The following is a 13,638-nucleotide window of genomic DNA, read 5'->3' as shown; positions in this document are numbered from 1 at the left end:
CGAGCATAGTTTTGGTCATGTAGTGTATGAGAGAATGCTTTTCATTGACTATAGCTCAGCGTTCAACACCATAGTACCCCTCAAAGCTCATCACTAAGCTAAGGATCCTGGGACAAAACACCTCCCTCTGCAACTGGATCCTGAACTTCCTGACGGGCCGCCCCCAGGTGGTAAGGGTAGGCAACAACACATCCGCCACGCTGACCCACAAAACGAGGGCCCCTCATGGTTGCGTGCTTAGTCCCCTCCTAAGCACGCAATGTAAGAATGATAGTAGCGAGAATTATTTATTTCAGCTTTTATTTCTTTCATCACATTCCCAGTGGGTCAGAAGTTTACATATACTCAATTAGTATTATATATATATATATATATAGTATTACAAATAGTATTGGTAGCATTGCCTTTAAATTGTTTAACTTGGGTCAAACGTTTCGGGTAGCCTTCCACAAGCTTCCCACAATAAGTTGGGTGAATTTTGGCCCATTCCTCCTGACAGAGCTGGTGTAACCGAGTCAGGTTTGTAGGCCTCCTTGCTCGCACACGCTTTTTCAGTTCTGCCCACAAATTTTCTATAGGATTGAGGTCAGGGCTTTGTGATGGACACTCCAATACCTTGACTTTGTTGTCCTTAAGCCATTTTGCCACAACTTTGGAAGTATGCTTGGGGTCATTGTCCATTTGGAAGACCCATTTGCGACCAAGCTTTAACTTCCTGACTGATGTCTTGAGATGTTGCTTCAATATATCTACATAATTTTCCTTCCTCATGATGCCATCTATTTTGTGAAGTGCACCAGTCCCTCCTGCAGCAAAGCACCCCCACAGCATGATGCTGCCACCCCCGTGCTTCACGGTTGGGATGGTGTTCTTCGGCTTGCAAGCTATCCCCTTTTTCCACCAAACATAACAAACATAACATTTCTCCAAAAAGTACGATCTTTGTCCCCATGTGCAGCTGCAAACCGTAGTCTGGCTTTTTTATGGCGGTTTTGGAGCAGTGGCTTCTTCCTTGCTGAGCGTTATGTCGATATAGGACTCGTTTTACTGTCGATATAGATACTTTTGTACCTGTTTCCTCCTGCATCTTCACAAGGTCCTTTACTGTTGTTCTGGGATTGATTTGCACTTTTCGCACCAAAGTACGTTCATCTCTAGGAGACAGAACGTGTCTCCTTGCTGAGCGGTATGACGGCTGCGTGGTCCCATGGTGTTTATACTTGCGTACTATTTAAAAAAAAAATTTTTAGGGGGGTAGATCAGCTTAATATTGCAGATAGATTGTAACTTCCATCAATGTAATTGTCTGCATCACTTCCAATCCCCCATGTTTTTTTCCCCTCGCAAATATATACATACATAGCTCTGGGAAAAATTAAGAGACCACTGCAAAAATATACGTTTCTCTGGTTTTACTATTTATAGGTATGTGATTGGGTGACATTAACATTTTTCTTTTATTCTATAAACTACTGACAACATTTCTCCCAAATTCCAAATAAAAATATTGTCATTTAGAGCATTTATTTGCAGAAAATGACAACTGGTCAAAATAACAAAAAAGATGCAATGTTGTCAGACCTCGAATAATGCAAAGAAAATAAGTTCATGTTCATTTTTAAACAACACAATACTAATGTTTCAACTTAGGAAGAGTTCAGAAATCAATATTTGGTGGAATACCCCTGATTTTCAATCACAGCTTTCATGCGTCTTGGCATGCTCTCCACCAGTCTTTCATATTGATGTTGGGTGACTTTATGCCACTCCTGGCGCAAAAATTCAAGCAGCTCGGCTTTGTTTGATGGCTTGTGACCATCCACCTTCCTCTTGATCACATTCCAGAAGTTTCAATGGGGTTCAGGTCTGGAGATTGGGCTGGCCATGACAGGGTCTTGATCTGGTGGTCCTCCATCCACAACTTGATTGACCTGGCTGTGTGGTATGGCGCATTGTCCTGCTGGAAAAAACAATCCTCAGTTGGGGAACAATGTCAGAGCAAAAGGAAGCAAGTTTTCTTCCAGGACAACCTTGTACGTGGCTTGATTCATGCGTCCTTCACAAAGACAAATCTGCCCGATTCCAGCATTGCTGAAGCACCCCCATATCATCACCGATCCTCCACCAAATTTCACAGTGGGTGCGAGACACTGTGGCTTGTAGGCCTCTTCAGGTCTGCGTCTAACCATTAGACGGTCAGGTGTTGGGCAAAGCTGAAAATTGGACTCATCAGAGAAGATGACCTTACTCCAGTCCTCTACGGCCCAATCCTAATGGTATTTTGCAAACCTCAGCCTGGCTCTTCTTTGCTTCTCATTGATGAAGGGCTTTTTTCTAGCTTTGCACGACTTCAGGCCTGCCCCTAGGAGCCTGTTTCGAACCGTCCTCGCCGTACACTTCACCCCAGCTGCCGTTTGCCATTATTTTTGTAGGTCACTTGATGTCATCCTACGGTTGTTGAGTGACATTCGAATGAGTTGGCGGTCATCCCGGTCAGTAGAGAGTCGTTTTCACCCTCTGCCGGTCTGTAGCTTTGTTGTCCCCAATGTCTGCTGCTTGACCTTGTTCTTATGAACCGACGTCTTTGAAATTCTAAGGATGGAAGCAACCTGACGCTCACTGTATCCCTCTGCCAGTAAAGCCAGAATTGAACCCTTCTTTTCCTCACTCAAAACGTTCCTTTTCAACTCTTTTGGCATGGACAATAGTTATGTTTAGATTAATATTACTTTTGAGGTACTATTAGCATCCAGCTGGTCCTATTGTAAGAGGATAGTTATGACCACAGTAGTGGATTTAATACTTTTCCTCGTTAAATAAGATTTGGTTCATGTGATCACCTAATCAGTACCTAATTCAGTAGAATGAGGTGTGCCTGTGTTGGAATTCAACAGACACTGGAATGGAATGGCTGTCATAGATGTAGAGATGCTGATTTAAGAAAAGTTGGCAGTGGTCTCTTAATTTTTTCCAGAGCCGTATATACACATATATACACACACATGCAAACATATCCTTACATTTTTTTTTTTTCCCCCTTTATTATCTTGCAACCCCACCACCCCTTCCCTAATTGGAGTAAACTACTGAACAACAATGCTTAGGCCTCTACTTCCAGCTTATACATACTATATACATTTTATGGACACAGTCAATTTTACAATAATTCTATTTTGTTTGTTTTTACTCCTGAACTTCCTCTACCCTCAACCTCTCAGATCATTTTCATGATGTCCATCCGGATTGCTTCTATATGCCATACCATATCTTTCTAACTGTACTCTTTCACAAAAGCTCTCAACCTTTAACCTATATACAGTGAGGGAAAAAAGTATTTGATCCCCTGCTGATTTTGTACGTTTGCCCACTGACAAAGAAATGATCAGTCTATAATTTTAATGGTAGGTTTATTTGAACAGTGAGAGACAGAATAACAACAAAAAAATCCTGAAAAACACATTTCAAAAATGTTATAAATTGATTAGCATTTTAATGAGGGAAGTAAGTATTTGACCCCCTCTCAATCAGAAAGATTTCTGGCTCCCAGGTGTCTTTTATACAGGTAACGAGCTGAGATTAGGAGCACACTCTTAAAGGGAGTGCTCCTAATCTCAGCTTGTTACCTGTATAAAAGACACCTGTCCACAGAAGCAATCAATCAATCAGATTCCAAACTCTCCACCATGGCCAAGACTAAAGAGCTCTCCAAGGATGTCAGGGACAAGATTGTAGACCTACACAAGGCTGGAATGGACTACAAGACCATCGCCAAGCAGCTTGGTGAGAAGGTGACAACAGTTGGTGCGATTATTCGCAAATGGAAGAAACACAAAATAACTGTCAATCTCCCTCGGCCTGAGGCTCCATGCAAAATCTCACCTCGTGGAATTGCAATGATCATGAGAACAGTGAGGAATCATCCCAGAACTACACGGGAGGATCTTGTCAATGATCTCAAGGCAGCTGGGACCATAGTCACCAAGAAAACAATTGGTAACACACTACACCGTGAAGGACTGAAATCCTGCAGCGCCCGCAAGGTCCCCCTGCTCAAGAAAGCACATATACAGGCCCGTCTGAAGTTTGCCAATGAACATCTGAATGATTCAGAGGAGAACTGGGTGAAAGTGTTGTGGTCAGATGAGACCAAAATTGAGCTCTTTGGCATCAACTCAACTCGCCGTGTTTGGAGGAGGAGGAATGCTGCCTATGACCCCAAGAACACCATCTCCACCGTCCCAAAAATATATGCATGCATGACTGTAAGTCGCTTTGGATAAAAGCGTCTGCTAAATGGCATATTATTATTATTATTGCCAACAAGGGTTTTGCCACCAAGTACTAAGTCATGTTTTGCAGAGGTGTCAAATACTTATTTCCCTCATTAAAATGCAAATCAATTTATAACATTTTTTGACATGCTTTTTCTGGATTTTTTTGTTGTTATTCTGTCTCTCACTGTTCAAATAAACCTACCATTAAAATTATAGACTGATCATGTCTTTGTCAGTGGGCAAACGTACAAAATCAGCAGGGGATCAAATACTTTTTTCCCCTCACTGTACTTATTATGGACACAGTATGCTTACATTATTAGTTATCTTGTTGTTATTGCTTGTTGTTAGATGTTATTAGTCCCATCCTTCAACTCCATTCAACACCACCCATCTATCTCTTAATACCATCCATATTGGATTTCTATTTGCCATATCTTTTTCAACTGTACTGTGATGTTTTACAAAAGTTCTGAACCTTTCTATTCTCATTGTTTCTACAGATTGTAAATTGAAAATAAACATTTTTGCTAAGAGTATTATTATATTATTGATCGATTGACTATGACTTTTCAGATCACCCAGTAATGCTATCTGCAGCGTTAGTTCCAGGTAAATATTGCAATCCTTTAGCCATTCCTGGACCTGTGTCCAAAAACAAGCTACAAATGGACAGTACCAAAACAAATGATCTAATGATTCTGTCTCTTCGCAGAAAAATCTGCAGAGCTGGGAAGATTATATGGGGGATACAAATAACATTCTATTGGTTGCAAGAATGTTATATAATAATTTAAATTCAAAAATTCAAAATTTTGAATCCGGCGTCGTTTTGCGTATCAATTCATAAACACTATGCCATGGAATTGGTACGTCAAAAATCTCTTCCCAACTATTTTGCAATCTATATGGGACGGCTGTCAATCCTTTGGTCCTTAAATGAAACTGGTATACTTTTTTATTTATCACAATTTTCTTTAACCAATTACGTTCTTTAATGCAAGGCCGACAGACAAGTTCCTTACTTTTTCCCCCTTCCACTTTCCTCTTCCATTTTTGCGGTAATACTGCAATTATTTGGTTGTCATTTTAGGTAGAGCAGACATTTCCATATGTTTTTGTTAGCTGCATGTGTGACATAACTCCACCAGTCCTACCGATGAGATCATTTACGAAGATTATACCTTTTTTAAACATAATAAAAAAAATAAAAAAAAATTATCAATTAGTATATTTGAGTTTAACCACAATATTTGTTGCATTATTTGTTCTGTCGTTTCTGGAGGATTCAGTTGAAATTGCAACCAACTTTCTATGGCTTGTTTTAGAAATAGTGATATTTGGGAGATTATTTCCTTTTCAAATAACTGAAAGTGAGAGGTTGTAATCTGAATAAAGGGAAAAAGGCCATTCTTGAACATTGGGTGAGACAATCTTACTAATTTGCTAGAGAACCAGTTCGGATTTAAGTATAACTTTTGTATGACTGAAGCTTTTAGTGATAGGTCTAATGCTTTAATAGTTTATAATTTCTATCCTCCGAATTCATATTCATTATATAAATAGGCCAATTAAATTTTGTCTGGCTTGCCGTTCCAAATAAAATTGATTTTTTTTCTCTCATATAATTAAAAAAAACTGTTCACTAGGCATAGGCAAGACCATAAGCAAATAGGTAAACTGGGATAATACTAAAAAGTTAAATCAGGGTGATTTTACCACAAATTGACCTTCCCATGGTAGCAAAATTGTATCTATTTTTGCTAACTTTCTATTAACATTTATTGGAGTGAGATCATTTATTTCCTTTGGGATATGTATTCCGAGTACATCAACATCACCATCAGACCATTTTATTGGTAAACTACATGGTCATGTAAATTCTTAATTTTTTAGTGATCCAATACGTAATATAGCACATTTATCATAATTTGGTTGTAATCCAGAGAGGTTAGATAATGTATCTAGATCTTCTATGAGGCTGTGGAGGGATTCAAGTTGTGGATTTAAAAGAAAACATGAATCATCAGTGTACAATGACACCTTTGTTTTTAAGCCCTGGATGTCTAATCCCTTGATATTATTGTTGGATCTGATTTCAATAGCTAACATCTCGATGGCCATAATAAATTGATATGCCGATAGTGGACAACCTTGTTTCACTCCTCTTGACAGTTTAAAACTTTCTGAGAAATAAACATGATTTACTATTTTACACCTAGGGTTACTATACATCATTTTAACCCAATTTATAAGAGATTCTCCAAAATTGAAATGCTCCAGGCATTTGTATATAAACCCCAGTCGTACTTTATCAAATGCCTTTTCGAAGTCTGCTATGAATAGCATTTTTCATAGTGTTCTATTGTTTCCAGTACTTGCCTTATATTATTCTCCAATGTATCGTCCATGTAAAAAACCTGTCTGATTAGAATGAATAATGTCCGACAATACCTTTTTAATTCTATGCGCTATACATTTTGCTAGAATTTTTGCATTACAACACTAAGTGTAAGGGGCCGCCAATTTTTTTAATGGACTGCATCTTTATATTTTCCACTTGTATCCTGTTTCAGTAATGATGAAATCAGGCCTTCTTGAGTGTCTGATATCTACCGTTTACATAAGAGTGGTTAAAACATGCTAATAACGGTCCTCTTAGTATATCAAAAAAGGTTTGGTATACCTCGACTGGTATGCCATCCAACCCTGGAGTTTTCCCGGACTTAAAAAGTCTTTAATTGCATCCAGAAGTTCCTCCTCTATAATTTCACCTTCACATGAGTCTTTCTGTATGGCTGTTAATTTTACATTATCAATAGAAAAAATTTCTCTACAATTTGCTTCAGTTAGAGGAGATGGAGGCGACTGAAACGAAAACATATGCTTAAAGTCACCCCTTTTGAGTTTCTTTGCCCATTGGAGAAGTATATTTCTCCCCCACATTCCTTTTACCACGCAACTTCATCTAGAATTGCTGAATGAGTTTCCTGTAAACAATATATATTATATTCCTTCTCTTTGAGCCATGTAAATATTGTTCTTCTTTTGTTATTATCTGCTAAGCCATTACAATTATAACTGGCTATACTTATTTCACCACATACCATAATGAGATACAAGTTTAAATTATATTTATCATTATATATGTTTGTAAATTTACCAATAAAAATACCATAGTGATTGAGTGTCCATATACAGTGGGGAGAACAAGTATTTGATACACTGCCGATTTTGCAGGTTTTCCTACTTACAAAGCATGTAGAGGTCTGTAATTTTTATCATAGGTACACTTTAACTGTAAGAGATGGAATCTAAAACAAAAATTCAGAAAATCACATTGTATGATTTTTAAATAATTAATTTGCATTTTATTGCATTACATAAGTAGTTGATACATCAGAAAAGCAGAACTTAATATTTGGTACAGAAACATTTGTTTGCAATTACAGAGATCATACGTTTCCTGTAGTTCTTGACCAGGTTTGCACACACTGCAGCAGGGATTTTGGCCCACTCCTCCATACAGACGACCTCCAGATCCTTCAGATTTCGGGGCTGTCGCTGGGCAATACAGACTTTCAGCTACCTCCAAAGATGTTCTATTGGGTTCAGGTCTGGAGACTGGCTAGGCCACTCCAGGACCTTGAGATGCTTCTTACGGAGCCACTCCTTAGTAGCCCTGGCTGTGTGTTTCGGTTTGTTGTCATGCTGGAAGACCCAGCCACGACCCATCTTCAATGCTCTTACTGAGGGAAGGAGGTTGTTGGCCAAGATCTCGCGATACATGGCCCCATCCATCCTCCCCTCAATACGGTGCAGTCATCCTGTCCCCTTTGCAGAAAAGCATCCCCAAAGAATGATGTTTCCACCTCCATGCTTCACGGTTGGGATGGTGTTCTTGGGGTTGTACTCATCCTTCTTCTTCCTCCAAACACGGCGAGTGGAGTTTAGACCAAAAAACTATTTTTGTCTCATCAGACCACATTACCTTCTCCCATTCCTCCTCTGGATCATCCAGATGGTCATTAGCAAACTTCAGACGGGCCTGGACATGCGCTGGCTTGAGCAGGGGGACCTTGCGTGCGCTGCAATGGATTTTAATCCATGACGGCGTAGTGTGTTACTAATGGTTTTCTTTGAGACTGTGGTCCCAGCTCTCTTCAGGTCATTGACCAGGTCCTGCCGTGTAGTTCTGGGCTGATCCCTCACCTTCCTCATGATCATTGATGCCCCACGAGGTGAGATCTTGCATGGAGCCCCAGACCGAGGGTGATTGACCGTCATCTTGAACTTCTTCCATTTTCTAATAATTGCGCCAACAGTTGTTGCCTTCTCACCAAGCTGCTTGCCTATGGTCCTGTAGCCCATCCCAGCCTTGTGCAGGTCTACAATTTTATCCCTGATGTCCTTACACAGCTCTCTGGTCTTGGCCATTGTGGAGAGGTTGGAGTCTGTTTGATTGAGTGTGTGGACAGGTGTCTTTTATACAGGTAACGAGTTCAAACAGGTGCAGTTAATACAGGTAATGAGTGGAGAACAGGAGGGCTTCTTAAAGAAAAACTAACAGGTCTGTGAGAGCCGGAATTCTTACTGGTTGGTAGGTGATCAAATACTTATGTCATGCAATAAAATGCAAATTAATTATTTAAAAATCATACAATGTGATCAATCAAATACTTGTTCTCCCCACTGTAGCGGTACCATGATATTTGCATTGCTACTAAGTAACCCTCCAATTGTTCTCGACTAATTCCCCCGCAAAATCCCCTCCCCATCCCAAGTTGTTCCGGCATCCCAGCGATCGGCATACCCCCCCCGTCCCCCCGGATCCCTAGGCCCCCGAGAGGCCAGGACCCATCCATCGAAAACAGCATACAGTGCCACCCACAAAACAGAAGCAGGTCAGCCGCCAAAAGCATTTCCAATGCTCTCACCTCAATATATATAGCCATTTAAAAATATATATCTATTCAAATATCTTACATATCTTATTTTCCATCATTATCAATTAATATGCGTAATAATGTCGGCAGTTCATGCCTAGGATTTTAGCCTATAACCCGGATTGCCATTGTTTTACGTTACATTTTTGACAAGCAATTATTATTTTAGCAAACAATTATTGTGGTTCATCCTATATTCTCCCTAACATCCTTACCTCCTTGCAACAGATGTGGGATAAACACACACGCACATACTCTAACACACTCAACCCCTTTCCTCCACAATCAACCATAAGATAAGATGCTCAACGGTTGTTACATCCCAGAGCCCAACTCAAGAAAGGACCTGATTTACGAATGTTACCATATACAGTTACAGCTGTTTGAGAAAGCAAGCAAGATCGAGCAAAAATGGACAACAATGTGAGATTTGATTAATCTATTTAATCTATGTCAAGTCCTAGGTGCTGGAGATCAGATCGTACTATTGTTTGTACAGATGAACGTGGCACCTTCAGGCGTTTGGAAATTGCTCCCAAGGATGAACCAGACTTGTGGAGGTCTACATTCTTTTTCTGAGGTCTTGGCTGATTTCTTTTGATTTTCCCCATGATGTCAAGTAAAGAGGCACTGAGTTTGAAGGTAGGCCTTGAAATACATCCACAGGTACATTTCCAATTGACTTAAATGATGTCAATTAGCCTATCAGAAGCTTCTAAAGCCATGACATCATTTTCTGGAATTTTCCAAGCTGTTTAAAAGGCACAGTCAACTTAGTGTATGTAAACTTCTGACTCACTGGAATTGTGATACAGTGAATTATAAGTGAAATAATCTGTCTGTAAACAGTTGTTTGAAAAATTACTTGTGTCATGCACAAAGTAGATGTCCTAACCGACTTGCCAAAACTATAGTTTATTAACAAGAAATCTGTGGAGTGGTTGAAAAACAAGTTTTAAATGACTCCAACCTTAGTGTATGTAAACTTCCGACTTCAACTGTATGTCCCCATCCACATCGACGGGGCTGTAGTGGAGCGGGTCGAAAGCTTCAAGTTCCTTGGTGTCCACATCAGTAAGGAATTATCATGGTCCACACACACCCGATGGTCACCGACAGAGCTCCAGAGTTCCTCTGTGGAGATGGGAGAACCTTCCAGAAGGACAACCATCTCTGCAGCACTCCACCAATCAGGCCTTTATGGTAGAGTGGCCAGACGGAAGCCACTCCTCAGTAAAAGGCACATGACAGTCACATAAAGACAAGATTCTCTGGTCTGATGTAACCAAGATTGAACTCTTTGGCCTGAATGCCAAGCGTCATGTCTGGAGGAAACCTGTCACCATCCCTACGGTGAAGCATGGTGGTGGCAGCATCATGCTGTGGGGATGTTTTTCAGCGACAGGGACTGGGAGACTAGTCAGGATCGAGGGAACGATTAACGGAGCAAAGTACAGAGAGATCCTTGATGAAAACCTGCTCCAGAGTGCTCAGGACCTCAGACTGGGGCGAAGGTTCACCTTCCAACAGGACAACGACCCTAAGCACCCAGCCAAGAAAACGCAGGAGTGGCTTCAGGACAAGTCTCTGAATGTCCTTAAGTGGCCCAGCCAGAGCCCGGACTTGAACCCCATTGAACATCTCTGGAGAGACCTGAAAATAGCTGTGCAGCGACGCTCCCCATCCAACCTGACAGAGCTTGAGAGGATCTGCAGAGAAGAATGGGAGAAACTCCCTAAATACAGGTGTGCCAAGCTTGTAGCTTCATACCCAAGAAGACTCGAGGCTGTAATCTCTGCCAAAGGTGCTTCAACAAAGTACTGAGTAAAGGGTCTGAATACTTATGTAAATGTGAAAATACTGTTTTTTGCTTTGTCATTATGGGGTATTGTGTGTCGATTGGTTACTATTTCATCCATTTTAGAATAAGGCTGTAACGTAACAAAATGTCAGAATACTTTCCGAATGCACTGTATGTGTGAGTAGATAAAGTCTACATTATTAGGCCTATCATAATTAATAACATAACATCAATAGCCGACTCATTCATCCCTCAACGTCTTTGTCCACTGGTCTCCAACCTCATCCCTACTAGGAAAGAATGTCCCTTCTGAAGGACAATAACAAACTTAATTCATTCATTCAATCAAATCATCAGCATTGTATTGTATTGTTGAATGAACCCAACACGTCAACCCCCAACCCCTATCCTGTAGGCTGGGCTTGTTCTGACAGTAGTCACATCACTCATCCAGAGAAGTCAGACCTGTGTGGGTTCAAATTATATTAGAAATCATTTCAAATACTTTATCTGCACTTGATTGAGTTTGCCTGTTGAACTAATAGAAAAGTCTCCTAAATGCAAACTCCGTCCATCTGGCAATCCAGGCAGGCTAGAGCAAACGCTCAAGGTAGTGTATTCCCCAGAGCCCTTTATGGCAGTGGTCTACTGTACCCTAACTATATGTGTCCCAAATGGCACCCTATTTCCTATATAGTGCATTACTTTACTTTTGACCAGAGCATAGACTCTGGAATAGGGTGCCATTTGGGATCACAGCCTGTGAGATGTGGCAATTATTTAGCAAACATTTCTAAAGCCTGCAGTAAGACACCATTATGGTATCACAGAAACACATGACCCACTTTCTACTATCCACCGCTTTAGAGGCAATAGCTCTGTTGAAAAGATAAGCCATGATAACATTTGTTGGGCTGGTGACTGAAAGCGGCTACATTATTCGTCTGTGATATTTCATTCCCCTTCACAGTTGACACACAGTGTTTTAGGGCATGTTGATACAAGCAAAACAAAAAAAAACACTAAAATAATCTCTAACCCTCTCCAGTTCAGTTTCAAACTGACCAACTAACTGGACCGAACCACACTAGGATAATCTCTAACCCTCTCCAGTTCAGTTTCAAACTGACTGGACCGAACCTGTTATGATGAGTCTCTGGTATTGAGAAGTTCAGGATGCAAGAGAGCAGTTGACACAGATGGATATTGGATTCAGTCATTATTTAATGGTCACAATGTTTGATTCAATGACAGGGGGTACGGACATAGACTCCTGCCATCTGAATGTCTCAGTTTATATCCTGCTCTTCCAATCTACTTTTATCTTACCCAGCTGCTAACCATTATTGATTGTCACTCATCTAACACCATATCATTCACCTCCTTGGTGTAGTGTGGCACCCTAGCCAGGCCATTCCCTCACGCACCCATCCTAAGATTAGCACCAGTGGCCCCCCAATCTATCTTGGCACACTGACCTTCTAGTACTCACTCGTGACACCACTAACACATGGTGTGTCCTTGTCCTGTCCACATACAGCTTATGAGTTGCACATACATTAATGAATCTTGTATCACAAAATCATCATAACAGAACCACACTAGGATAATCTCTAACCCCTCTCCAGTTCAGTTTCAAACTGACCAACTGACTGGACCGAGTTGCCTTGACATGTTCACAAATCAAGTCAGTAACTATGTTCCAGAAATATTATCCTCTCTCGGATATCTCCTCTGCCCTGGCTTATACACTATGCTAGTTCTATTCCACAGTTCCCAACATAGCACTGTGAAACCAGCCTCACCGCCGAACCGCAGCAGGCTGGCCAGACCACCACCAAACTTCCACCAGACCAACTACAGGACAGTTTCTTTATTAGCAACAATTCTTCTCCTTACCTGGCATAGGTGCTGGAGAAGGAGGAGGTAGGGCTGGAGAGACCTTGTATTCCAGAAGCTCCGTCCCCATAGCTACTGTTGTTCCAGACCTCTCCTATGGTCCCCAGTGGAGGATACAGGCTGAACACAGAGGGCTTCTGGTCCTTCTGCTGAGAAGCTCCACTGGTAGTAATGGTGCTGTTGACTCCAAAGTGGTAGCTCTGTCCTCCAGAGGTGCTCACCCCACAGATGGAGATGGGACTGGGGCTGGACAGCTCTGAGGGGGAGGAGGAAGTGGAGCCGCCGGTACTACCGCTCATCTGGCAGGTGTAGCTACGCGTGGCCGACGTCTTCTCCTGTTTGATCACCCCTGGAGTACACAGCTGGATGAAGCCAACTTCCTTCTCCATCTTCACCACAGGAAAAGTGGTGGGGGGGGGGTCGGGGTGGTGGGGGTGTTGGCTGTCGTAGAGGTGCTGGAGTTGGATTCATCCTGACATGCTAATAGACTGCTACCATTCAATGTGGTGGTGTTGGAACCGCTAAAACCACCACTATTGGTGGTAGTAGCAGCTGGCTTGGATGTGGAGCTGGACACCCCACGATCCTGGCTCTCATCCCCCAGGAGAGAGTCATCAGCCAGGGAGGAAAGGAAGGCGTCATCCCCTACGTAAAAGTCTGAGGGGCAGCCTGTCAGCTCAAAGTCCTGGAGGAGATCCAGAGTGTTGTCGTTGAACAG

At 41.5% G+C, this 13,638-nt stretch overlaps 2 protein-coding genes across 2 annotated transcripts in view; both read right to left on the bottom strand.

Annotated features, from left to right (window-relative positions):
• The window catches only part of LOC121531086 (glucocorticoid receptor-like), a gene marked incomplete at its 5' end in the record, with an annotated part of 88,684 nt that overhangs the window by 56,808 nt on the left and 18,238 nt on the right, over positions 1-13,638 (bottom strand). The window lies entirely within an intron of this gene.
• Positions 12,847-13,389, bottom strand: LOC123481223 (glucocorticoid receptor-like). The gene has a single exon (XM_045214556.1). The coding sequence runs from the start codon at positions 13,307-13,309 to the stop codon at positions 12,917-12,919; it is 393 nt and encodes a 130-aa protein (XP_045070491.1). The 5' UTR covers positions 13,310-13,389; the 3' UTR covers positions 12,847-12,916.

The sequence above is a fragment of the Coregonus clupeaformis genome, unplaced genomic scaffold, assembly GCF_020615455.1.
Source record: "Coregonus clupeaformis isolate EN_2021a unplaced genomic scaffold, ASM2061545v1 scaf0278, whole genome shotgun sequence".
In the NCBI taxonomy this organism is placed as follows: Eukaryota; Metazoa; Chordata; class Actinopteri; order Salmoniformes; family Salmonidae; genus Coregonus; species Coregonus clupeaformis.
Note: the sequence above shows the minus strand (reverse complement) of the source record. Positions and strands in the feature narration are given on the sequence as shown.